This window comes from Bos mutus, chromosome 3, assembly GCF_027580195.1.
Source record: "Bos mutus isolate GX-2022 chromosome 3, NWIPB_WYAK_1.1, whole genome shotgun sequence".
In the NCBI taxonomy this organism is placed as follows: domain Eukaryota; kingdom Metazoa; phylum Chordata; class Mammalia; order Artiodactyla; family Bovidae; genus Bos; species Bos mutus.
The window spans coordinates 26,835,377-26,860,880 of NC_091619.1; the positions used below are offsets into that span (position 1 = coordinate 26,835,377).

General features: G+C 38.5%; 1 protein-coding gene across 2 annotated transcripts in view; it reads right to left on the bottom strand.

Moving 5' to 3' along the window:
• The window catches only part of SYCP1 (synaptonemal complex protein 1), a 143,622-nt gene that overhangs the window by 31,354 nt on the left and 86,764 nt on the right, over positions 1-25,504 (bottom strand). The window contains exons 21-26 of one of the 2 annotated variants that reach the window (XM_005911072.2): positions 23,541-23,603; positions 23,305-23,367; positions 17,304-17,420; positions 16,785-16,895; positions 15,578-15,670; positions 15,012-15,086 (exon numbers count right to left, since the gene is read on the bottom strand). In XM_005911072.2, the coding sequence (XP_005911134.2) occupies positions 15,012-15,086; positions 15,578-15,670; positions 16,785-16,895; positions 17,304-17,420; positions 23,305-23,367; positions 23,541-23,603 (522 nt within the window). The remainder of the gene's footprint in view (positions 1-15,011; positions 15,087-15,577; positions 15,671-16,784; positions 16,896-17,303; positions 17,421-23,304; positions 23,368-23,540; positions 23,604-25,504) is intronic. The other variant, XM_005911073.2, reaches the window with a different exon arrangement.

Genomic DNA, 25,504 nt, shown 5'->3' on the forward strand with positions numbered 1-25,504 from the left:
TCTGAAAAGAGACAACAAGTATTGGTGAGGTAATAGAAAAATTAAGACCTTGATGCATAGATAGTGGAAATCCAAAATGGTACAGTTAGGTAGTATCTTAAAATATGAAACAGAGAAACCATATTACCCAGCCTCTACTCCTAAATATAATCAAGAAAAATGAAAACATATATCCTTACAAAACTTGTACACAATATTCTTAACACCATTATTCATAAGTTAAAATGAAAACAATCCAAGTTTCCATCAACTGATAAATGGATAAATAAAATAATATATCCATATAATAAAATATCATTCAGCAGTAAAATAGGAATGAAATACTGGTATATTCCAGGACACATGAGTGTGTGTTAGTCACCCAGTTGTGTCCAACTCTTTGCAATGCCATGGACTATAGCCTGCCAGGTTCCTCCATCCATGGAATTTTCCAGACAAGAACACTGGAGTGGGTTGCCATATCCTTTTTCAGGGGATCTTCCTGACCCAGGGATTGAACCTACATTTCCCACACCACAGGCAGATTCTTTACCATCATAGCTGGACTTTGAAGACATTATGCTAAAGTGAAAGAAGCCAGTCACAAGACCATATATTACATGATTCCATTTAAGTGAAATATTCAGAATAGGTAAATCTTATAGAAACAGAAAGTAGATTTAGTGACTGACTAGAGCTAGTGAATTTGCCGATGAGACCAAGAGGGCAGCTATAATGGCTGCTTGGTGGTTGATACATATATTCTGAAACTCTGAGGCAGTGACAGTTACATAACTGTTAATATATTTAAAACCATAGAATTGTACACTTAAAATGGGTGACTGTATAGTACATAAATTGTATGTCAGTGAAACTTTTTTAAAACTTAAGCAGAGACATTACTTTACCAACAAAGGTCCGTCTAGTCAAAACTCCGTTTTTTCCAGTAGTCATGTACAGATGTGAGAGATGGACTATAAAGAAAGCTGAGCACCAAAAAATTGATGCTTTTGAACTATGATGTTGAAGAAGACTCCTGAGAGTCCCTTGGACTGCAAGGAGATCCAACCAGTCCATCCTAAAGGAAATCAGTCCTGAATATTCATTAGAAGGACTGATGCTGAAGCTGAAACTCCAATACTTTGGCCACATGATGCAAAGAACTGACTCATCGGAAAAGACCCTGATGCTGGAAAAGATTGAAGGCAGGATGAGAAGGGGACGACAGAGGGTGAGATGGTTGGATGGCATCACCGACACATGGACATGAGTTTGAGTAGGCTCCGGGAGTTGGTGATGGACAGAGAAGCCTGGCGTGCTGTAGTCCATGGCGTCGCAAAGAGTCAGACATGACTGAGCAACTGAACTGAACTGAAACAGAGCTGAGACAGGAGACAAACAAAATTGGGGGCTTTTAACACTCTTCTTTCAGCAACTGATAAAATTACAAGACCAAAGTCAGCAAAAATGTATAAAATGTGAACAATACAACTAATTAGAGTTAACTGACATTTGCAGTACACCAACAATAGCATAACATACACTTGCTTCAAGCACCTATAGATCATCCCCAAGACAGACCATACCCTGGGCCATAAAGCAAACCTCAACAAATTCAAAAGAACAAATTTCTATGGACTGAATGTTTTTATCCCCCCAAAATTCATATATCAAGGCCTTAACCCACAATGTGGTATGGTGCGGCCAAAGGAGGTACAGCCTTTGAGAAGTAATTGGGTTTGGATGCGGTCATGGAAGTGAATCCCTTATGATGGTACTGGTACCCTTATAAGGAGATGAAGTAACCAGAGTTCTCTCTCAGCCATGTGAAGACACAGCAAGAAGGCTACTATCTACAAGCCAGGAAATGGGCCCTGAACAGAACTTTATCATGCTGGTACCTTGATCTCAGACTGAGAGCCTCCAGAACTGTGGGAAATAATGCTTATTATTTAGGCCTTTCAGTCTATGGTGTTTCTGTTAATAGTATCCCACAGACAAATATAGAAATCATAAAGATTGTATTCTCTGATTACAATGTAATTAAACTAGAAATCAGTAACAGAAAGACAACAGGAAAATCTTTGAACATGTGAAAATTTAAAACAAACTTCTAAATAATCAATGGGTCAAAGAAATCTCAAAGAAATATAAAACTGTAAGAACTGAATGAAAACAAAAACACAATATATCAAAATATATGGGACATAGCCAAAGCAGTACTGAAAGAGAAATTTATAATGCTTTATAAATACTTATATTAGGAAAAAGGGGAGAGTGATTTCAGCAAAATAGGAGAACAGGCATTTTTACCATCCTCCTCAACAAGAACACAGATTTTGACAATCATCCATAGATGAGAATACCTCTGTGGAAGTTCTGGAGTCCAGTAGAAATTCTAGCACACCACTAAAGCAAAAAAAAAAAAAAAAAAATCCCAGATTGAACACACTGAAGAAGAGAAACAGTTTCATTTTATCCATGTCACCACCCTTCCCAGACAAGAATCCTGGAGTGGGCTGCCATTAGCCTGCCAGGCGATAGTCCATGGGGTCATAAAGAGTCAGACAAGACTTAGCAAATAAACAGTACTCCGTCTCCCAAGACAGTACAGCACAGTGGCAAGAGAGAACCTGTCAGTCAGCAATTTCTCCCATGCAGGAAAGTGAGACCATGAGAGTAAGCACCTAGCTTTCCCAACTATGCAAAACACTGCCAAATATTTGCAAACCATATACCTGATAAAAGGTTAAAATAGGGGAGGAGCCAAGATGGGGGGGAGGAGCCAAGATGGCGGAGGAGTAGGACGGGGAGAACACTTTCTCCCCCACAAATTCATCAAAAGAGCATTTAAACGTCGAGTAAATTCCACAAAACAACTTCTGAATGCCAGCAGAGGACATCAGGCACCCAGAAAAGCAACCCAACTCTTCGAAAGGAGGTATGAAAAAATATTAAAGACAAAAAAAAGAGACAAAAGAGGGAGGGACGGAGTTCCGTCCCGGGAAGGGAATCTTAAAAAGACAGAAGTTTCCAAACACCAGGAAACCTTCTCACTGCCAAATCTGTGCTGAGCTTTGGAAGCACAGAGGGCAACATAACAGGGAGAAAAAATAAATAAACAATTAAAACTCGCAGATTGCGAGCCCTACGGTAACGCCCCCAGCGGAGAACCAGCGCAGACGCCTGCATCCGCCATTAGCAAGCGGGGGCTGGGCAGGGAGGCGCGGTGTGGGCTGCATCACTGAGAGTAAGAATCTGGCCTGAATACCCTGAGCGCTATCTGAGCGAAATAATTTGGGCTAGCAAACCAGACTGTGGGATATCTACCACGCGAAAAGCCAGCCCTAACCTAAGACCGCCAGGCCCGCGCACGGAACAAAGGACTGAACAGAGATAGCCGGCTGCAGACCTTCCCCCTCCTGTGACAGGCAGCCAGAGCCGGAAGGGGGCAATCGCAGCCCCAGAGAGACATTATCTATAAAACTGTAAGCAGGCTTCTTTGCTAACTAAAACTTCTTGGGGGTCTGGACGGTCAACATCTGCCTGAGAAGGTGCGCCGGTTTTACACCCAGATAACCGAGTGGCGGGGAGGTGATAAGTCGCAGCATTGGCACTCGCCAAACACCTCATCACCTGAGCTGCTCGGACCTGGGAAGAGCACAAAACGCAGGCCCAACTGAGTCTGCGCCTCTGAGGACTACCCGAGTGCCTGAACCTGAGCGGCTTGGACCTGGGAGGTGCATGCAGCCCAGGGCCGGCCTCGGATTGTTCCCGACGGAACAACCTAGAGTCCGAGCAGTGTGGACAGGGAGGCTACACGCGCCGTGAGCGGGGGCAGACCCAGGGTGGCTGAGGCACTGCAGCCCACGCCAGTGTTATTTGTTTGCAGCATCCCTCCCTCCCTCCCCACAGCGACTGAACAAGTAAACCAAAAAAAAAAAAAAGTGTCCTCCACCGTGCCCTTTGTGTCAGGGCGGAAACCAGATACTAAAGAGACTAGCAAACAGAAGAAGATATAACAGAGGGAAATGCCTTGGAAGCTACAGGCAATAGATCAAAACCCTGTGGTTACTACGGACTACATAGGAAGGGGCCTATAGATCTTGAGAAATATAAGTCTGACCAAGGAACTAGCCAAAAATGAATTGAACCCACAACACCCACAAAAAAACCAAGAAAGTCCTAGATACATTTTTATTATTTTTACGATCATTCTTTTTTTTTTTAATTAAAAAAAATTTTTTAAGTCCTCTATTGTTCCTTTAATTTTCACTTTTATAACCTATTACTTTGCAAAAAAGAAAAAAAAGACCCTATTTTTTTTTTTCAGCAAACTTCATATATATATATTTTATAATTTTTTGACCTTGTTTTTTTTTTTTTTTGTTTGTTTTTGTTTTTTTCTCTTTTCTTTAACATTGTATTTTTGAAAAACCAAACTCTATTTTTAATTTTTAATTTTAATTTTCGCTTTTTGGTATATGTTATCAATTTTGTACCTATAGTTTTTTTATATAATTTCTGTGACTTTTTTTTTTTTTTCTTCTTTTCTTCTTCTCTGTTTCTTTCTCTTCTTCTTTATATAACATTGTATATCTGAAATTCCAAACTCTACTCTAGATTTTTAATTTATGCTTTTTGGTATTTGATATCAATTTTGTACCTGTATTTTCTTTATAATTTTTGTGACATTGTTTGTATTTGTTTGTTTGTTTTCTCTCTTTATTTTTCTTCTTCTTTTTTTTTTTTTAACATTGTATTTTTGAAATTCCAAACTCTACTCTAGATTTTTAACTTTTGCTTTCTGGTATTAGTTATCAATTTTGTACCTGTACTTTCTTTATAATTTTCACTACCTTGTTTGTTTTAGTTTGTTCGTTTTTTCTCTCTTTCTTTTCCTTCTTCTTTTCTTTAACATCGTATTTTTGAAATTCCAAACTCTACTCTAGATTTTTAATTTTTGATTTTATGTATTTGTTACCAATTTTGTACCTTTAAGGACCCAATCTTCAGGACCCATTTTTGACTAGGGAGCGAGATTACTGGCTTGACTGCTCTCCCTCCCTTTGGACTCTCCTTTTTCTCCACCAGGTCGCCTGTGTCTCCTCCCTAACCCCTCTCTACTCTACCCAACTCTGTGAATTTCTGTGTGTTCCAGACGGTGGAGAATACTTAGAACTGATTACTGGCTGGATCTGTCTCCCTCCTTTTCATTTCCCCCTTTTATCCTTCTGGCCACCTCTGTCACCTTCCTCCTTCTTCTCTTCTCTGTATAACTCCGTGAACATCTCTGAGTGGTCCAGTTGTGGAGTGCACATAAGGAAGTGACTACTGGCTAGCCCACTCTCTTCACTCTTGATTCACCTCATCTCATTTGGGTCACCTCTAACTCCCTCCTCCCTCTTCTCTTCTCCATGTAACCCTGTGAACCTCTCTGAGTGACCCTCACCATAGAGAAACTTTTCATCTTTAATGTAGATGTTTTATCAATGGTGCTGTATAGAAGGAGAAGTTTTGAAACTACTGTAAAAATAAGACCGATAACCGGAAGCAGGAGACTTAAGTCCAAACCCTGACTCCAGGGAACTCCTGACTCCAAGGAACATTAATTGACAGGAGCTCATCAAATGCCTCCATACCAACACTGAAACCAAGCACCACACAAGGGCCAATAAGTTCCAGGGCAAGACATACCAAGCAAATTCTCCAGCAACAAAGGAACACAGCCCTGAGCTTCAAGATACAGGCTGCCCAAAGTCACCCCAAAACAATAGACAACTCATAACTCATTAATGGACATTTCATTGCACTCCAGAGAGAAGAAATACAGCTCCACCCACCAGAACACCGACACAAGCTTCCCTAACCAGGAAACCTTGACAAGCCACCTGTACAAACCCACACACAGTGAGGAAATGCCACAATAAAGAGAACTCCACAAACTGCCAGAATACAGAAAGGACACCCCAAACTCAGCAATTTAAACAAGATGAAGAGACAGAGGAATACTCAGCAGATAAAGGAACAGGATAAATGCCCACCAAACCAAACAAAAGAGGAAGAGATAGGGAATCTACCTGATAAAGAATTCCGAATAATGATAGTGAAATTGATCCAAAATCTTGAAACTAAAATGGAATCACAGATGAATAGCCTGGAGACAAGGATTGAGAAGATGCAAGAAAGGTTTAACAAGGACCTAGAAGAAATAAAAAAGAGTCAATATATAATGAATAATGCAATAAATGAAATTAAAAACACTCTGGAGGCAACAAATAGTAGATTAACAGAGGCAGAAGATAGGATTAGTGAATTAGAAGATAGAATGGGAGAAATAAATGAATCAGAGAGGATAAAAGAAAAATGAATTAAAAGAAATGAGGACAATCTCAGAGACCTCCAGGACAATATTAAACGCTACAACATTCGAATCATAGGGGTTCCAGAAGAAGAAGACAAAAAGAAAGACCATGAGAAAATACTTGAGGAGATAATAGTGGAAAACTTACCTAAATTGGGGAAGGAAATAATCACCCAAGTCCAAGAAACCCAGAGAGTCCCAAACAGGATAAACCCAAGGAGAAACACCCCAAGGCACATATTAATCAAATTAACAAAGATCAAATACAAAGAACAAATATTAAAAGCAGCAAGGGAAAAACAACAAATAACACACAAGGGGATTCCCATAAGGATAACAGCTGATCTTTCAATAGAAACTCTTCAAGCCAGGAGGGAATGGCAAGACATACTTAAAGTGATGAAAGAAAATAACCTACAGCCCAGATTATTGTACCCAGCAAGGATCTCATTCAAGTATGAAGGAGAAATCAAAAGCTTTTCAGACAAGCAAAAGCTGAGAGAATTCTGCACCACCAAACCAGCTCTCCAACAAATACTAAAAGATATTCTCTAGACAGGAAACACAAAAACGGTGTATAAACTCAAACCCAAAACAATAAAGTAAATGGCAACGGGATCATACTTATCAGTAATTACCTTAAACGTAAATGGGTTGAATGCCCCAACCAAAAGACAAAGACTGGCTGAATGGATACAAAAACAAGACCCCTACATATGTTGTCTACAAGAGACCCACCTCAAAACAGGGGACACATACAGACTGAAAGTGAAGGGCTGGAAAAAGATTTTCCATGCAAATAGGGACCAAAAGAAAGCAGGAGTAGCAATACTCATATCAGATAAAATAGACTTTAAAACAAAGGCTGTGAAAAGAGACAAAGACGGTCACTACATAATGATCAAAGGATCAATCCAAGAAGAAGATATAACAATTATAAATATATATGCACCCAACACGGGAGCACCACAGTACGTAAAACAAATGCTAACAAGTATGAAAGGAGAAATTAACAATAACACAATAATAGTGGGAGACTTTAATACCCCACTTACACCTATGGATAGATCAACTAAACAGAAAATTAACAAGGAAACACAAACTTTAAACAATACAATAGACCAGTTAGACCTAATTGATATCTATAGGACATTTCATCCCAAAACAATGAATTTCACCTTTTTCTCAAGCGCATGGAACCTTCTCCAGGATAGATCACATCCTGGGCCATAAAGCTAGCCTTGGTAAATTCAAAAAATAGAAATCATTCCAAGCATTTTTTCTGACCACAATGCAGTAAGATTAGATCTCAATTACAGGAGAAAAACGATTAAAAATTCCAACATATGGAGGCTGAACAACACGCTGCTGAATAACCAACAAATCACAGAAGAAATCAAAAAGAAATCAAAATTTGCATAGAAATGAATGAAAATGAAAACACAACAACCCAAAACCTGTGGGACACAGTAAAAGCAGTCCTAAGGGGAAAGTTCATAGCAATACAGGCACACCTCAAGAAACAAGAAAAAAGTCAAATAAATAACCTAACTCTACACCTAAAGCAACTAGAAAAGGAAGAAATGAAGAACCCCAGGGTTAGTAGAAGGAAAGAAATCTTAAAAATTAGAGCAGAAATAAATGCAAAAGAAACAAAAGAGACCATAGCAAAAATCAACAAAACCAAAAGCTGGTTCTTTGAAAGGATAAATAAAATTGACAAACCATTAGCCAGACTCATCAAGAAACAAAGGGAGAAAAATCAACAAAATTAGAAACGAAAATGGAGAGATCACAACAGACAACACAGAAATACAAAGGATCATAAGAGACTACTATCAACAATTATATGCTAATAAAATGGACAACGTGGAAGAAATGGACAAATTCTTAGAAAAGTACAACTTTCCAAAACTGGACCAGGAAGAAATAGAAAATCTTAACAGACCCATCACAAGCATGGAAATTGAAACTGTAATCAAAAATCTTCCAGCAAACAAAAGCCCCGGTCCAGACGGCTTCACAGCTGAATTCTACCAAAAATTTAGAGAAGAGCTAACACCTATCCTGCTCTAACTCTTCCAGAAAATTGCAGAGGAAGGTAAACTTCCAAACTCATTTTATGAGGCCACCATCACCCTAATACCAAAACCTGACAAAGATCCCACAAAAAAAGAAAACTACAGGCCAATATCACTGATGAACATAGATGCAAAAATCCTTAACAAAATTCTAGCAATCAGAATCCAACAACACATTAAAAAGATCATACACCATGACCAAGTGGGCTTTATCCCAGGGATGCAAGGATTCTTCAATATCCGCAAATCAATCAATGTAATACACCACATTAACAAATTGAAAAATAAAACCCATATGATTATCTCAATAGATGCAGAGAAAGCCTTTGACAAAATTCAACATCCATTTATGATAAAAACTCTCCAGAAAGCAGGAATAGAAGGAACATACCTCAACATAATAAAAGCTATATATGACAAACCCACAGCAAACATTATCCTCAATGGGGAAAAATTGAAAGCATTTCCTCTCAAGTCAGGAACAAGACAAGGGTGCCCACTTTCACCATTACTATTCAACACAGTTTTGGAAGTTTTGGCCACAGCAATCAGAGCAGAAAAAGAAATAAAAGGAATCCAAATTGGAAAAGAAGAAGTAAAACTCTCACTATTTGCAGATGACATGATCCTCTACATAGAAAACCCTAAAGATTCCACCAGAAAATTACTAGAAATAATCAATGAATATAGTAAAGTTGCAGGATATAAAATCAACACACAGAAATCCCTTGCATTCCTATACACTAATAATGAGAAAACAGAAAGAGAAATTAAGGAAACAATTCCATTCACCATTGCAACAAAAAGAATAAAATACTTAGGAATATATCTACCTAAAGAAACTAAAGACCTATATATAGAAAACTATAAAACACTGGTGAAAGAAATCAAAGAGGACACTAATAGATGGAGAAATATACCATGTTCATGGATTGGAAGAATCAATATAGTGAAAATGAGTATACTACCCAAAGCAATTTATAGATTCAACGCAATCCCTATCAAGCTACCAAGAGTATTCTTCACAGAGCTAGAACAAATAATTTCACAATTTGTATGGAAATACAAAAAACCTAGAATAGCCAAAGCGACCTTGAGAAAGAAGAATGGAACTGGAGGAATCAACCTACCTGACTTCAGGCTCTACTACAAAGCCACAGTTATCAAGACAGTATGGTACTGGCACAAAGACAGAAATATTGATCAATGGAATAAAATAGAAAGCCCAGAGATAAATCCACGCACATATGGACCTTATCTTTGACAAAGGAGGCAAGAATATACAATGGATTAAAGACAATCTCTTTAACAAGTGGTGCTGGGAAATCTGGTCAACCACTTGTAAAAGAATGAAACTAGACCACTTTCTAACACCATACACAAAAATAAACTCAAAATGGATTAAAGATCTAAACATAAGACCAGAAACTATAAAACTCCTAGAGAAGAATCTGCTTTTCAATGTAGGGGACATTAGTTTGATCCCTGATCCGGGGAACTAAGATTCTACATGAGTTGAGGCAACTAAGCCAGTGCACCACAACTACTGAGCCTGTACTCCTGGAGCCCAAGTGCTACAACCAGAAAGAAGCCAGCACACCGCAACTAGAGAAGCCCATGCACTGCAAAGTATGATTCTTCATGCTGCAACCAAGACCCAATGCAGCCTAATAAATATATAAATAAATATTGTCTTCAAACAAAATACTATGAGAATACTTATATACAGTAAGCTCACCTTTGCAACATGAAAATATGTGAAATTTTTCATAGGTGGAGAAAGTAAGAAAGGAATTAAATGCAGGAAACAATGAACAAACACACAGAGATCTGAAATTGAAAGTGCACATTACCTAGGCATGTTGCAGAGTAATTAGGAAATATGATTTCGAATCATGCAAAATAAACCTAGATTTGAATTCTAAGTTATTCCATTGTTTTTCTTATGTGATCCTGAATAAACAACCTAACCTCTGTAAAAATGCAGACAACAGGCTGGTCTGATGGTAATGGGTTACCAGAACTTATTAACATTAGTGTCACTAAAATTAGTATACAACTCCCCACTGCTAAATTTGACTGGCTTTTAAAAAAGAAAAAAAAAAGGCAGACAATAATAAGTACTGTTTAATAGCACTGTTGTAAGGATTAAACTATATATAAGTAGGTTACTCGGCACAGTGTGATGTTATAAAGAAAGAAAAGAAAGTATTGTCATTTTACAGTGTGAGTAAATTCCAAAACACAACAAAACTTGTTTGCACCAGGACCCAGGAGAAAGGAGCAGAGAGCCCACAAGAGACTGAGCCAGACTTGCCTGTGAGTGTCCAGGAGTCTCCAGAAGAGGTGTGGGTTGACAGCTGCCTGTCGCAGGGTCAGAGGCACTGACTACAACAGTCATGGGAGCTGGGCCTGTGGCATAAGTCCTTTTGAAGGGGGTCGCCATTACCCCACCATAGGTTGGCCTCAGGACAAACTACAGGGAGGGAACACAGCCTGACTCATCGGAAGAAAACTGGATTAAAGATTTACTGAGCATGGCCCTGTGCACCAGAGCAAGACCCAGTTTTACCCATAGCCAGTGCCTCCCACCAGGAAATTTCCACAAGCTTCATAGCCTCATCCATCAGAGGGCAGACACTAATCACAAAAACTAACCAAATGAATCACATGGATCACAATCTTGTCTGACACAATGAAACTATGAGCCATGCCATGTAGGGCCACCCAAGACAGATGGGTCATGGTTAGAGTTCTGACAAAACGTGGTCCACTGGAGAAGGGAATGGAAAGCCACTTTAGCATTCTTGCCTTGAGAACCCCAGGAAGAGTATGAAAAGGCAAAAAGATATGACACTAAAAGATGAACTCCCTAGGTTGGGCACCTACCAACATGCTACTGGAAAGGAGTGGAGAAATAGCTCCAGACGGAATAAAGAGGCTGAGCCAAAGTGGAAACAACGCCCAGGTGTGGATGTCTGGTGGTGAAATTAAAGTCCAATGCTATAAAGAACAATACTGCATAGGAATGTATAATGTTAGGTTCATGAATCAAAGTAAACCGGAAGTGGTCAAACAGGAGATGACAAGCATGAATGTTGACATTTTAGGAATCGGTGAACTCAAATGGACTGGAATGGGTGAATTTAATTCAGATGACCATTATATCTACTACTGTGGGCAAGAATACCTTAGAAGAAATGGAGTAGCCATCATAGTCAACAAAAGGGTCCGAAATGCAGTGCTTGGATGCAATCTCACAAACAACAGAATGATCTCTGTTCATTTCCAGAGCAAACCATTCAATATCACAGCAATCCAAGTCTATGCCCCCACCAGTAATGCCGAAGAAGCTGAAGTTGAATGGTTCTATGAAGACCTACAAGACCTCCTAGAACTAACACCAAAAATAGATGTTCATTGCATTATAGGGTACTAGAATGCAAAAGTAGGAAGTCAACAGACACCTGGAGTAACAGGCAAATTTGGCCTTGGAGTACAAAATTAAGCAGAGCAAAGGCTAACAGAGTTTTGCCAAGAGAACACACTGGTCATAGCAAACACCCTCTTCCAACAACACAAGAGAAGACTCTACACATTGACATCACCAGATGGTCAATACTGAAATCAGATTGGTTATATTCTTTGCAGCCAAAAATGGAGAAGCAAAACAAGACTGGGAGCTGACTGTGGCTCAGATCATGAACTCCTTATTGCTAAATTCAGACTTAAATTGAAGAAACTAGGGAAAACCACTAGACCATTCAGGTATGACCTAAATCAAATCCCTTATGATTATACAGTGGAAGTGAGAAATAGATTTAAGGGATTTGATCTGATAGAGTACCTGAAGAACTATGGACAGAGTTTCATGACATTGTACAGGAGGTAGTGATTAAAACCATCCCCAAGAAAAAGAAATACAAAAAGGCAAAATGGCTGTCTGAGGAGGCCTTACAAATAGCTGAGAAAAGAACAGAAGCAGAAGGCAAACGAGAAAAGGAAAGATATACCCATTTGAATGCAGAGTTCCAAAGAATAACAAGGAGAGATAAGAAAGCCTTCCTCGGTGATCAGTGCAAAGAAACAAAGGAAAACAATAGAATGGAAAAGACTAGAAATCTCTTCAAGAAAATTAGAGATACCAAGGGAACATTTCATGCAAAGATGGGCTCGATAAAGGACAGAAATGGTATGGATCTAACAGAAGCAACAAAGATATTAAGAAGAGGTGGCAAGAATACACAGAAGAACTATACCAAAAAGATCTTAATGACTCAGATAACCATGATGGTGTGACCACTCACCTAGAGCCAGACTGGAGTGCAAAGTCAACTGGGCCTTAGAAAGCATCAGTACAAACAAAGCTAGTGGAGGTGATGGATTCCCAGCTGAACTATTTCAAATCCTAAAAGATGATGCTGTACTTGGTATGCCAGCAAATATGGAACACTCAGCAGTGGTCAAAGGATTGGAAAAGGTCAGTTTTTATTCAAATCCCAAAGAGCAATGCCAAAGAATGTTCAAACTACCACACAATTGCACTCATTTCACATACCAGCAAAGTAATGCTCAAAATTATCCAAGCCAGGCCTCCACAGAACATGAACCAAGAACTTTCAGATGTACAAGCCTAGATTTAGAAAAGGCAGAGGAACTATAGACCAAATTGCCAAAATCTTTGGATCACAGAAAAAGCAAAAGCATTCCAGAAAAACATCTACTTCTGCTTTATTGACTATACTAAAGCCTTTTAGTGTATGGATCACAACAAACTGTGGAAAATTCTTCAAGAGATGGGAATAGCAGACCACCTTACCTGCCTCCTAAGAAACCTGTATGCAAGTCAAGAAGCAACAGCTAGAACTGGACATGGAACAATGGACTGGTTCCAAACTGGGAAAGGAGTATGTCAAGGCTGTATACTGTCACCCCACTTATTTAACTTATATGTAGAGTACATCATGTGAAATGTCAGACTGGATGAAGCACAAGCTGGAATCAAGATTGCTGAGAGAAATATCAATAATGTCAGATATGCAGATGACACCACCCTAATGGTAGAAAGCAAAGAGGAACCAAAGAGCCCCTTGATGAAGGTTAAAGAGAGAGGGGAAAAGCTGGCTTAAGACTCAATGTTTTAAAACAAAAATCACAGCATCTGGTCCCATCACTTCATGGCAAATAGATGGGGAGACAATGGAAACAGTAACAGACTTTATTTTTGGGGGCTCCAAAATCACCATGGCTGCAGGTGACTACAGCCATGAAATTAAAAGACACTTTCTCTTTGGGAGGAAAGCTATGACAAACCTAGACAGCATATTAAAAAGCAGAGACATTACTTCGCCAACAAAGGTCTGTCTAGTCAAAGCTATGGTTTTTCCAGTAGTCATGTATGGATGTGAGAGTTGGACCATCAGAAGGCTGAACGTTGAAGAATTGATGCTTTTGAGCTGTGGTGTTGGAGAAGACTCTTGAGAGTCCCCTTGGACTGCAAGAAAATCAAACCAGTCAGTCCTAAAGGAAATCACTTCTGAATATCCATTAGAAGGACTGATGCTGAAGCTGAAGCTCCAATACTTTGGCCAAGTGATGCAAAGAACTGACTCACTGGAAAAGACCTTGATGCTGGGAAAAACTGAAGGCAGCAGAGAAAGGGGACAACAGAGGATGAGATGGTTGGATGACATCACTGACTCAATGGACATGACTTTGAGAAAGCTCCAGGAGATGGTGAAGGACAGGAAAGCCTGACATGCTGCAGCCCATGGGGTCGCAAAGAGTTGGACACAACTGAGCGACTCAGTATCGGTCTCAGTTCAGTCACTCAGTCGTGTCTGACTCTTTGTGACCCCATGAACCGCAGAATGCCAGGCCTCCCTGTCTATCACCAATTCCCAGAGTCCACCCAAACCCATGTCCATTGAGTCAGTGCTGCCATCCAGTCATCTCATCCTCTGTCGTCCCCTTCTCCTCCTGCCCTCAATCTTTCCCAGCATCAAGGTCTTTTCAAATGAGTCAGCTCTTTGCATCAGGTGGCAAAAGTACTGGAGTTTCAGCTTCAACATCAGTCGTTCCAATGAACACCCAGGACTGATCTCCTTTAGGATGGACTGGTTGGATCTCCTTGCAGTCCAAGGGACTCTCCAGAGTCTTCTCCAACACCACAGTTCAAAGCCATCAATTCTTCAGCGCTCAGCTTTCTTTATAGTCCAACTTTCACATCCACACATGACCACTGAGTGACTGAACAACACCAAATACAAATACAGGCATTATTTTTTTCTGAAACACGATCAGTAGCTAAAAAACACATACAAATACATAAGCACTTTTAATATATGAAATATTATTCAAATATTTATATCTAAAAGCATGTATACTCAAAGCAATCCTATATTTATATGCTTAATATTTAAACAATAGAATATGCTAAATATTTCTGAAAAAAAGCTAATGGGGAAAAATTATATTTTTAATCCATATGTAAACTTATCCTATTATTTTCTAATATTATATGTTTATAAAACTTAGGTTACACCTAAAATCCAAAATTACTTTATCTATATTGCTACAAAACCTACTTTTTCTTCTCGTTCTGTTTCAAGGTGTTTCTTAACAGACCAAAGTTCATTTCTGAGATTGCATAGTTCAGTCTCCTAAAGAAAAAGGAACATGAAATTTATAAGTGCATCTATATAGTTCTTAAGATAATGAAAATGCAAACTAGTATTTTAAAACTTTAGTTTTACAGAAAAATGAATTCACTCATAAAAGATATACATTTTAAAAGCTTGCTGTTATGAAGGCTGCTAGATGAACATAACCAAAGATTTCATTTAGACAAATTTTAACACTATATATATCTCTAAAGAAATATTTAACACTATATACATCTCTTCTTCTCATCCTCTCCCAATCTATCCCACTCCTCCTTTCCAAACCTCAATCAGAGCTCAAACTTATTTGTAATTGGAATTTATAACTTTTCACTTGAAAAAAAGAGATCATTCTACAATTTCAAAAAAAATTAGAAAACCATCTCCCTATAAAATCTATAATATCCCTTTCAGATCTATGGTTATTTGATTCTATAGATCAAAAATTATGGTTTATATGAAAATTGGCTTCTACTCCTATTTGTTCTCACCAGAGATGCTTTCATTGATGAGTGTTCTTGTTCTTTGCTCTTATACAATCCTAATTCTGAGTCTCTTTCTTCAACAATTTTATCATATTGGTGCTATATTAAATAGAGAGAACATTTTAGATGTATTAGAAGTTCAAAAGCTTCTGTTTTAGTAACATTGTTATCCTAATGCATTTAATATTTACAAAAATGATGTCTATGAATTCAGTAATATATATTTGAGCATATTTTTAAATTTTTTAAATTACATTTTTAAATGCTAACAATAAAAACAATAAAACATAGATAACGGTCTTAGAAATAACCCAAGAGCAAAAAAATAATATTTTTAATTAGGAATAATGAATTTCATAATTTTAAAAAAACATTAGAAACACGAGGACCTCTTAGAAAAACTGCTGATTCCAGATCTTGGGCAGGAAATACAAGATGAATCTTAAATATTTTGTTGTTAACATAAAGTAAGAAAGCTATCACAGATTATTAGGGTCAAGTCAAAAGGACCTGCCAACCAGTTTTAAGAGGTTCCCACTGGCCAAAGTTGGGACAATTTAAGTATCAATAAGGATAAAAACTGTACTGGATTAAGACATACAAAAGTTGCTTACATTTATGAGTTCACAATATTACTTAAAATATTTTTAATTTCTCATAGGTTACTTCATAATAATATCCTAGCAACAACTTATAAAGATTGATAGGTATAGCCCACTTTCTATCAAAATCCTGAAGAGTATAAGACTTAATTCCCTAAGGTAATGATTACTTTAAAACAACAGTAAAAAGTAGAGCATACTCACAAATACAACTAACATAGTTTTACATCTATTTATTATTGTTTAGTATATGTTGGCCATAGGTAGAGGACACAAATATTATATTTATTTAAGCACATATACTAGGTATGTATTTTAATAAAAATAAGATGGAAAATTCTGTAAGAGACTACTAAGAAAACTGAGAACAAGAGTGGTTATATCTATCCATAAAATGATGAGGAAAGACTTCTTCAAGGAAGTGACACTTAGGCTCAGCTTCAGGTAGTGAAGATTTGGAAAAATGAGAGATCAAGGGTATTCCAGCTATAATTAGACACTGTTGTCTAAACAATTTTGTCTAACAAATCAGAATACTATATTTTACCATTTTATGCATAAATATTGCTAAAATTGATAATTTTCATTATACAAAAGGGAAAAAAAATCACCTTATGTTTTTCCATAAGTGCAACCATTTCAGCTATTTTATGTTGACATCGTATATCAATTTCTTTCTGTAATTTTACTGCTTCATCAGCTACTACTTTTGCTTTTGCAACCTATGAAATAAATTTAAAGTTTTTTAAAATTAATGCCCAAAAAGCAAATTAAACTCAAATGTTAAATTTAAGTTAAAATGAAGAAATCAAACACCAGGAAATTAGGAAAGCTAAGTAGAAAATGCACTACTGTTTTGGTTTATTTTAGTTAGGGTCTTCTATCAAGTGAGATGACAGTATAACACTGTAAAAATCATTTAATCTTTTCAAAACAGTTATATACTACTCAATACTTAAATACTTAGCATAACAATACTTTTAGTTTCTATTTTAAAAAGCTAATTAATTGTCCCTGATATAATTTACTAAATCTTCTAAAGAGTTATAATGTTAAAAGAATTATTACTTTTCTCTTAAAATGTTAACATACAAATATATGGTTTTAGTATAACAAGTTTTCAAACATACCTCTCCCAAAAGATTTTCTTCTAATAGCTTTTTGTCCTCAATTTCTTTCTGATAGCTGTCAGTCATTTGTTTAAATTTTTGTTTGGCACCTTCTAGTTCTATCTCTAATTTATTGACCTTCGAATAAAGAAAATAGAATGAACATTAGTAAATGCTGTGGATTACTTGAAAAATGCATTCATTTTGGGGTTTTGTGACTCTCAGAAGATGATTTATAAGATATTACAGTTGGATCATTTTCCTTACACTTTTCATATGGGGAGATGTGCTTTATTTTTCACAAAATCTATCTTTTCTCCTAAAATACATAGTCGTGACAAGTAATATCCTAAAAGCAGGCATAGTTTTATTTTTTAAATTTTTTGACAATATTTAAATTATTTAGTCTCTTGTTTTATTACAATAAGTAACTATTCCATTTGGACAGAACACCCATGTGATTCAAAGAAAAAGCGATGGGGAGGGAGGTAGGAGGGGGGTTCAGGATGGGGATCACCCATGGTGGATTCATGTCAAGGTATGGCAAAACCACTACAATATTGTAAAGTAATTAGCCTCCAATTAAAATAATTAAACTTATATTACAAAAAAAAATAAAGTTTATTGTGATATAACTTATATGCAAAAAAAACCCACATATTTAATGTGGAAATCCAGCTGGATATTTAATGGAGTTCCAACTTAGCTATTTAAAATCCTAAAAGATGATACTGTTGAAGTGCTGCACTCAATATGCTAGCAAATATGGAACACTCAGCAGTGGCCATAGGACTGGGAAAGGTCATTTTTCATTCCAATTCCAAAGAAAGGCAACACCAAAGAATGTTCAAACTACCATACAACTGTACTCATTTCACATGCTGCTGCTGCTGCTGCTAAGTCGCTTCAGTCGTGTCCAACTCTGTGTGACCCCATAGACGGCAGCCCACCAGGCTCCCCCGTCCCTGGGATTCTCCAAGCAAAAACACTGGAGTGGGTTGACATTTCCTCCTCCAATGCATGAAAGTGAAAAGTCAAAGTGAAGTCGCTCAGTCGTGTCCAACTCCTAGTGACCCCATGGACTGAAGCCTACCAGGCTCCTCCGTCCATGGGATTTTCCAGGCAAGAGTACTGGAGTGGGGTGCCATTGCCTTCTCTATTTCACATGCTAGCAAGGTAATATTTAAAATCCTTCAAGTGAGGCTTCAGCAGTACATGAACCAAGAACTTCCAGATGTACAAGCTGGATTGAGAAAAGGCAAAGGAACCAGAGATCCAATTGCCAACATCCACTGGATCATAGAAAAAGCAAGGGAACTCCAGGAAAACATCTCCTCCTGCTTCATTGACTACACTGAAGCCTTTGACTATGTGGATTACAACAAACTGTAGAAAAATCTTAAGGAGATAGGAATACCAGACCACCTTAACTGTCTCCTGAGAAACCTATATGCAGGTCAAGAAGGAACAGAACGGACATGGAACAACCAAGAGACTGGTTCAAAATTGGAAAGGAGTAGGACAAGGCTGTATACTGTCACCCTGTTGATTTAACCTACATGCAGAGTACATGATATGAAATGCTAGGCTAGATGAATCATAAGCTGCAATCAGGACTGGCAGAAGAAATAACAACCTCAGATATGCAGATAATACCACTCTAATGGCAGAAAGTGAAGAAGAACTAAGGAGCCTCTTGCTGAGGGTGAAAGAGGAGAGGGAAAAAGCTGGCTTAAAACTCAACATTCAAAAATCTAAGATCATGGCATCCGGTCCCATCACTTCATGGCAAGTAGATGGGGAGACAATGGAAATAGTGACAGACTTTATTTTCTTGGGCTCCAAAATTACTGCACACGGTGACTGCAGCCATGAAATTCAAAGACACATGCTCTTTGTAAACAAAGTTATGACAAATCTAGATAGCATACTAAAAAATGGAAATATATCACTTTGCCAACAAAGGTCCATATAGTCAAAGCTATAGTTTTTCCAGCAGTCATGTATAGATGTGAGTTGGACCATAAAAAAAGCTAAGCATTGAAGAATCGATGCTTTTGAATTGTGGTGCTGGACAATACAACACTCCTTTGGACTGCAAGATCAAACTAGTTAATCCTAAAGGAACTCAATCCTGAATATTCATTGGAAGGACTGATGCTGAAGCTGAAGCTCCAATACTTTGGACACCTGATGAGAAGATCAAACTTACTGGAAAAGACCCTGATGCTGGGAAAGATTGAGGGCAGGAAGAGAAGGGGTTGACAGAGGATGAGATGGTTGGATGGCATCATTGACTCAATGGACATGAGTCTGAGCAAACTCTGGGAGAAAGTCAAGGACAGGGAAGCCTGGCATGCTGCATTCCGTGGGGTTACAAAGAGTCAGACATGACTTAGTTACTGATCAACAACACTTAATGTATACAGTTTGATGAGTTTGGACATATGCATGCATCAATGATCATCAAAATCAAGAAGATAGACATACCCATCACCTTCAAAAGTTTCCTTCTGTCCCTTTTTTTCCCATAAGAACATTTACATTAAGAGTCTACCCTCTTAACAAATTTTAAAGTAAACAATACAGAATTGTTCACTAGAGGCATTATGTAATACAGCATATCTCTAAAACTACATTATCATGCATAACTGAAGTGAAGTGTTAATAGCTCAGTTGTGTCTGACTCTTTGCAACCCCATAGACTTCAGCCCACCAGGCTCCTCTGTCCACAGAGTTCTACAGGCAAGAATACTGGAGTGGGCTGCCATGCCCTTCTCCAGGTGATCTTCCAGACCCAGGAATCAGACCTGGGTCTCCCACATGGCAGGCAGTTTCTTTACCATCTGGGCCACCAGGAAAGCCATAACTGAAATTTACACAAATTGAAGAACAATTCCCCATCCCCCACTCCTGCCAGTCCCTGATATTACTGCTTTCATGTGATTGATTATTTTAACTATCATGCAGTATTTGTTATTCAGTGACTGGCTTTTGTTGCTGAATTGGAAGTATTCTTTATATATTCTGGGTATTAGATCATTACCAACTACATGATTTGCAAGTATTTCTCCAGTTCTGTGGGTTGTCTTTTCACTCTCTTGATGGTGTCCTTTGACCCTTTGATAGTGTTCTCTTGAACACTATAAATAGAGCAAAAAGGTTCAATGCAATCATTCCAACTGCCTTTTTGTCAGAACAAATTGATCCCAAAATTTACAAGAAATTCCCAGGGACCCTGAAGAGCCAAAACCATCTTGGAAAAGAAGATTATTGGAAGACACATAATCCCCAATTTTAAAACTCACTACACAAAGCTACAATAATCAAAACAGTGTGGTACTGACATAAGGTAAACATATGGATCAATGTCTAACCCTTATGGCAGAAAGTGAAGAAGAACTACAGAGCCTCTTGATAAAAGTGAAAGAGGAGAGTGAAAAAGTTGGCTTAAAGCTCAACATTCAGAAAACGAAGATCATGGCATCCAGTCCCATCAATTCATGGGAAATAGATGGACAAACAATGGAAACAGTAGCTGACTTTATTTTTCTGGGCTCCAAAATCACTGCAGATGGTGACTGCAGCCATGAAATTAAAAGACGCTTACTCCTTGGAAGGAAAGTTATGACCAACCTAGACAGCATATTGAAAAATAGAGACATTACTTTGCCAACAAAGGTCCATCTAGTCAAGGCTATGGTTTTTCCTGTGGTCATGTATGGATGTGAGAGTTGGACTATGAAGAAAGCTGAGCACCGAAGAATTGATGCTTTTGAACTGTGGTGTTGGAGAAGACTCTTGAGCGTCCCTTGGATTGCAAGGAGATCCAACCAGTCCATCCTAAAGGAGATCAGTCCTGGGTGTTCACTGGAAGGACTGATGTTGAAGCTGAAACTCCAATACTTTAAATAAATAACTGAACACCATTCAAACACTAAACACTAAGAAGAAAATTGGTATAATTATAACAATAAAACAGAAGAATTACTCTCTAAGGCAAGAGAATATTACTACATAAAGGGAGTGTCTTTATTATGGAAAAAAAAGTTCTATTATATGTAGAAAAAAACCCACTCCCTTATCTATGCAGTAGTATATCACAGACAGAAGTGGTAAAGAAAATAATGGGCAAGCTATACACAGACTAAAATAAATGTTGGATTCTGACTTAAAGCCTGCCATCAGATGAGGCTATACAATTGAAGTACATTAACTTACTTGCCACTATAAAGCCTGCCACCAGATGCAGCTTAATTGTCACTTGCCACTCACTGATAGGATTTTGCTATGAATCTGCAAATAACTGATTTATTATGGTCTCTATCAGACTTTACTTTTTTGGGCTCCAAAATCACTGCAGATGGTGACTGCAGCCATGAAATTAAAAGACGCTTACTCCTTGGAAGGAAAGTTATGTCCAACCTAGATAGCATATTCAAAAGCAGAGACATCACTTTGCCAACAAAGGTCCACCCAGTCAAGGCTATGGTTTTTCCTGTGGTCATGTATGGATGTGAGAGTTGGACTGTGAAGAAAGCTGAGCACTGAAGAATTGATGCTTTTGAACTGTGGTGTTGGAGAAGACTCTTGAGAGTCCCTTGGACTGCAAGGAGATCCAACCAGTCCATTCTGAAGGAGATCAGCCCTGGGATTTCTTTGGAGGGAATGATGCTAAAGCTGAAACTCCAGTACTTTGGCCACCTCATGTGAAGAGTTGACTCATTGGAAAAGATCCTGATGCTGGGAGGGATTGGGGGCAGGAGGAGAAGGGGACGACAGAGGATGAGGTGGCTGGATGGCATCACTGACTCGATGGACATGAGTTTGAGTGAACTCCGGGAGATGGTGATGGACAGGGAGGCCTGGCGTGCTGCAGTTCATGGGGTTGCGAAGAGTCAGACACGACTGAGCGACTAAACTAAACTGAACTGATGCAGTCACAGAGAAGGCACTGGCACCCTACTCCAGTACTCTTGCCTGGCAAATCCCATGGATGGAGGAGGAGCAAATCCCTGGTAGGCTGCAGTCCATGGGGTCGCGAAGAGTCGGACACGACTGAGCAACTTCACTTTCACTTTTCACTTTCATGCATTGGAGAAGGAAATGGCAACCCACTTCAGTGTTCTTGCCTGAAGAATCCCAGGGACAGAGGAGCCTGGTAGGCTGCCGTCTATGGGGTCGCACAGAGTCGGACACGACTGAAGTGACTTAGCAGTTAGCTATGCAGTCAAACCTCTCTGCTAATAATAATCTGTATTTGCAGCTGATCCCCAGTGCTAACATACCTCAGCTCCACCTGAGATCATCAGGCATTAGATTCTCATAAGGAGCATGCAACCTAGATCCCTCAGCACACACGGTTCACAGTAGGGTTTGCACTCCTATGAGAATCTAATGCCTCCACTGATTTGACAGGAGGCAGAGCTCAAGAGGCAATAAGATTGATGGGGAGTGGATGAAGCTTTGGTCACTTGCCTGTCACTCATCTGTTTGCAGCCTGGTTCCTAATAGGCTATGAACCAGTCCATGGCCCAGAGGTTGGGGACCCCTGGCTTAAATGATTTTAACACAGCTAAACCAAAGATGTGTGTTCTATTAAAACTAAAATAACTGCTACAATATAAAGGGCTTTGTTGCTATGGTTCAGTCACTAAGTCATGTCTGACTTTTTGCAACCTCATCAACACACCAGGCCTTCCTGTCCTTCACTATCCTTCACTGGCCTGGGCTTCCCAGGTAGCATTAGTGGTAAAGAACCTGCCTGCCAATACAGAAGATGTAAGAGATGTGGGTTTGATCCCTGGGTCCGGAAGATCCCCTGGAGAAGGGCATGGCAGCCCACTCCAATATTCTTTCCTTGAGAATCCCATGGACAGAGTAGCCTGGCAGGCTACATTTCATAGGATTGCAAAGAGTCGGACATGAATGAAGTGACTTAGCACACACACAAAGGGCTTAAATTTCTAAATTCTCATCTATGTACTAGTATTTTTTTTTCTTAAATAAAGATTCCAAATACCTTTATCTCATAAACATTCAGCTGCTTGCTTTCTGCTGTACTCTTTTTTTTAAAGGCCTTATTCTGTTAGAAGTAAAAAATAAAGAATTATGTTTAATATCAAAGTGATTCAAACTTATACTTTCACTGACTTAGACTAAATTACTAAAGTAAAGGAAAGCATTATTCTCTAAAACTGCAGTGAATATAAAGGGTTTTTTTAAAAAAGTAATTTGATTTTGAGAATCAGTACATACCTCCTGCTGGAGTTCTTCAATAAACTTGCTTTTATTTTCAACCTGTTTCCTCAAATTGTTACACTAAAAAATGAAGAGAAATTAAAATTATTTTATTCAATATTCCAGTCAAAATAAATACTTTCAAACTAACAAAAATATTAACGTAGAGATTACTTCAAAAACTATGTCATTAGGACTTCCCTGATGGTGCCTTGGTTAAGAATCCACCTGCCAATACAGGGAACATGGGTTCAATCTTTGGTCTGGGAAGATGCCACATGCTGTGGAACAACCAAGCCCATGCACCACAACTACTGAGCCCACACTCTAGAGCCCATGCACAACTACTGAGCTAACATGCTGCAAGTACTGAAGCCCATGAGCCTAGAACGCATGCTCTACAAGAAAACCCACTGCAACAAGAAGCCCATGCACTGCAACAAAGAGCAGCCCCTATTCACTGCAACTAAAGAAAGCCCACGTGCAGCAACGAAGACCTAGCCCAGTCAAAACTAAATAGTCGTGTCATTAAATAATTCTATTAATGTCAAACCTACCTAGGGTAAAGGAGATAAGAGATAAAACTGAGAGCTCACTAAAGGTACAGAATCCAGTAAGACAAGCCTGCATAAAGTCCCAAACTCAAAAGACTACCTAATCAGTGAAAGTATAAATAAGAAATAAATCTGCCACATAGAAGAAAACAGTAAGGAAACTTGTCTTGACCCTGGCACTGAGTGAATGGTATAAAAACTGTCATGAAAATCTGTAGTAGCCATGAAGTGGCCTTATATTTGGGGGGGTGGGCCAGGGGTTAGTTACAACTGAATTCATGTTATCTCAATAATCTTAAAAAACTTCAAATGGGCTCCGGTTAGTAGTGCCCTCAAGATAATCTTTTTGGGAGGATAACAATTTCAACACAAGCCTCAGAAAATTACCACAGATAGTTCCAAGAAATAAAAAAATGTAAAGAAATAAGGCTCCAAGAGTAAAAATCAGTAGAAAGAACAAAGAGCAAAATCAGAACTGAAAAGGCTTCAGATATTGAAATAATTAAACAAAGAATATCAAATTAAAATATTTTAAATATTGTTTTTAAAGACCTGAAACTATGAAAAAGAAACAGACCATAAAGGAAAATTGATCAGATTTTTAGAACTAATTAAAACTTCAGTATGCAGGTCAGGAAGCAACAGTTAGAACTGGACATGGAACAACAGACTGGTTCCAAATAGGAAAAGGAGTACGTCAAGGCTGTATATTGTCACCCTGCTTATTTAACTTCTATGCAGAGTACATCATGAGAAACGCTGGACTGGAAGAAACACAAGCTGGAATCAAGATTGCCGGGAGAAATATCAATCACCTCAGATATGCAGATGACATCACCCTTATGGCAGAAAGTGAAGAGGAACTCAAAAGCCTCTTGATGAAAGTGAAGGAGAGTGAAAAAGTTGGCTTAAAACTCAACATTCAGAAAACGAAGATCATGGCATCCAGTCCCATAAATTCATGGGAAATAGACGGGGAAACAGTGGAAACAGTGTCAGACTTCATTTTTTTGTGCTCCCAAATCACTGCAGATGGTGACTGCAGCCATGAAATTAAAAGACGCTTACTTCTTGGAAGGAAAGTTATGATCAACCTAGATAGCATATTAAAAAGCAGAGACATTACTTTGCCAACAAAGGTCTGTTTAGTCAAGGCTATGGTTTTTCCAGCGGTCATGTATGGATGTGAGAGTTGGGACTGTGAAGAAAGCTGAGCACTGAAGAATTGATGCTTTTGAACTGTGGTGTTGGAGAAGACTCTTGAGAGTCCCTTGGACTGTAAGAAGATCCAACCAGTCCATCCTAAAGGAGATCAGTCCTGGGTGTTCATTGAAAGGACTGATGCTGAAGCTGAAACTCCAGTACTTTGGCCACCTCATCCGAAGAGTTGACTCACTGGAAAATACCCTGATGCTGGGAGGGATTGGG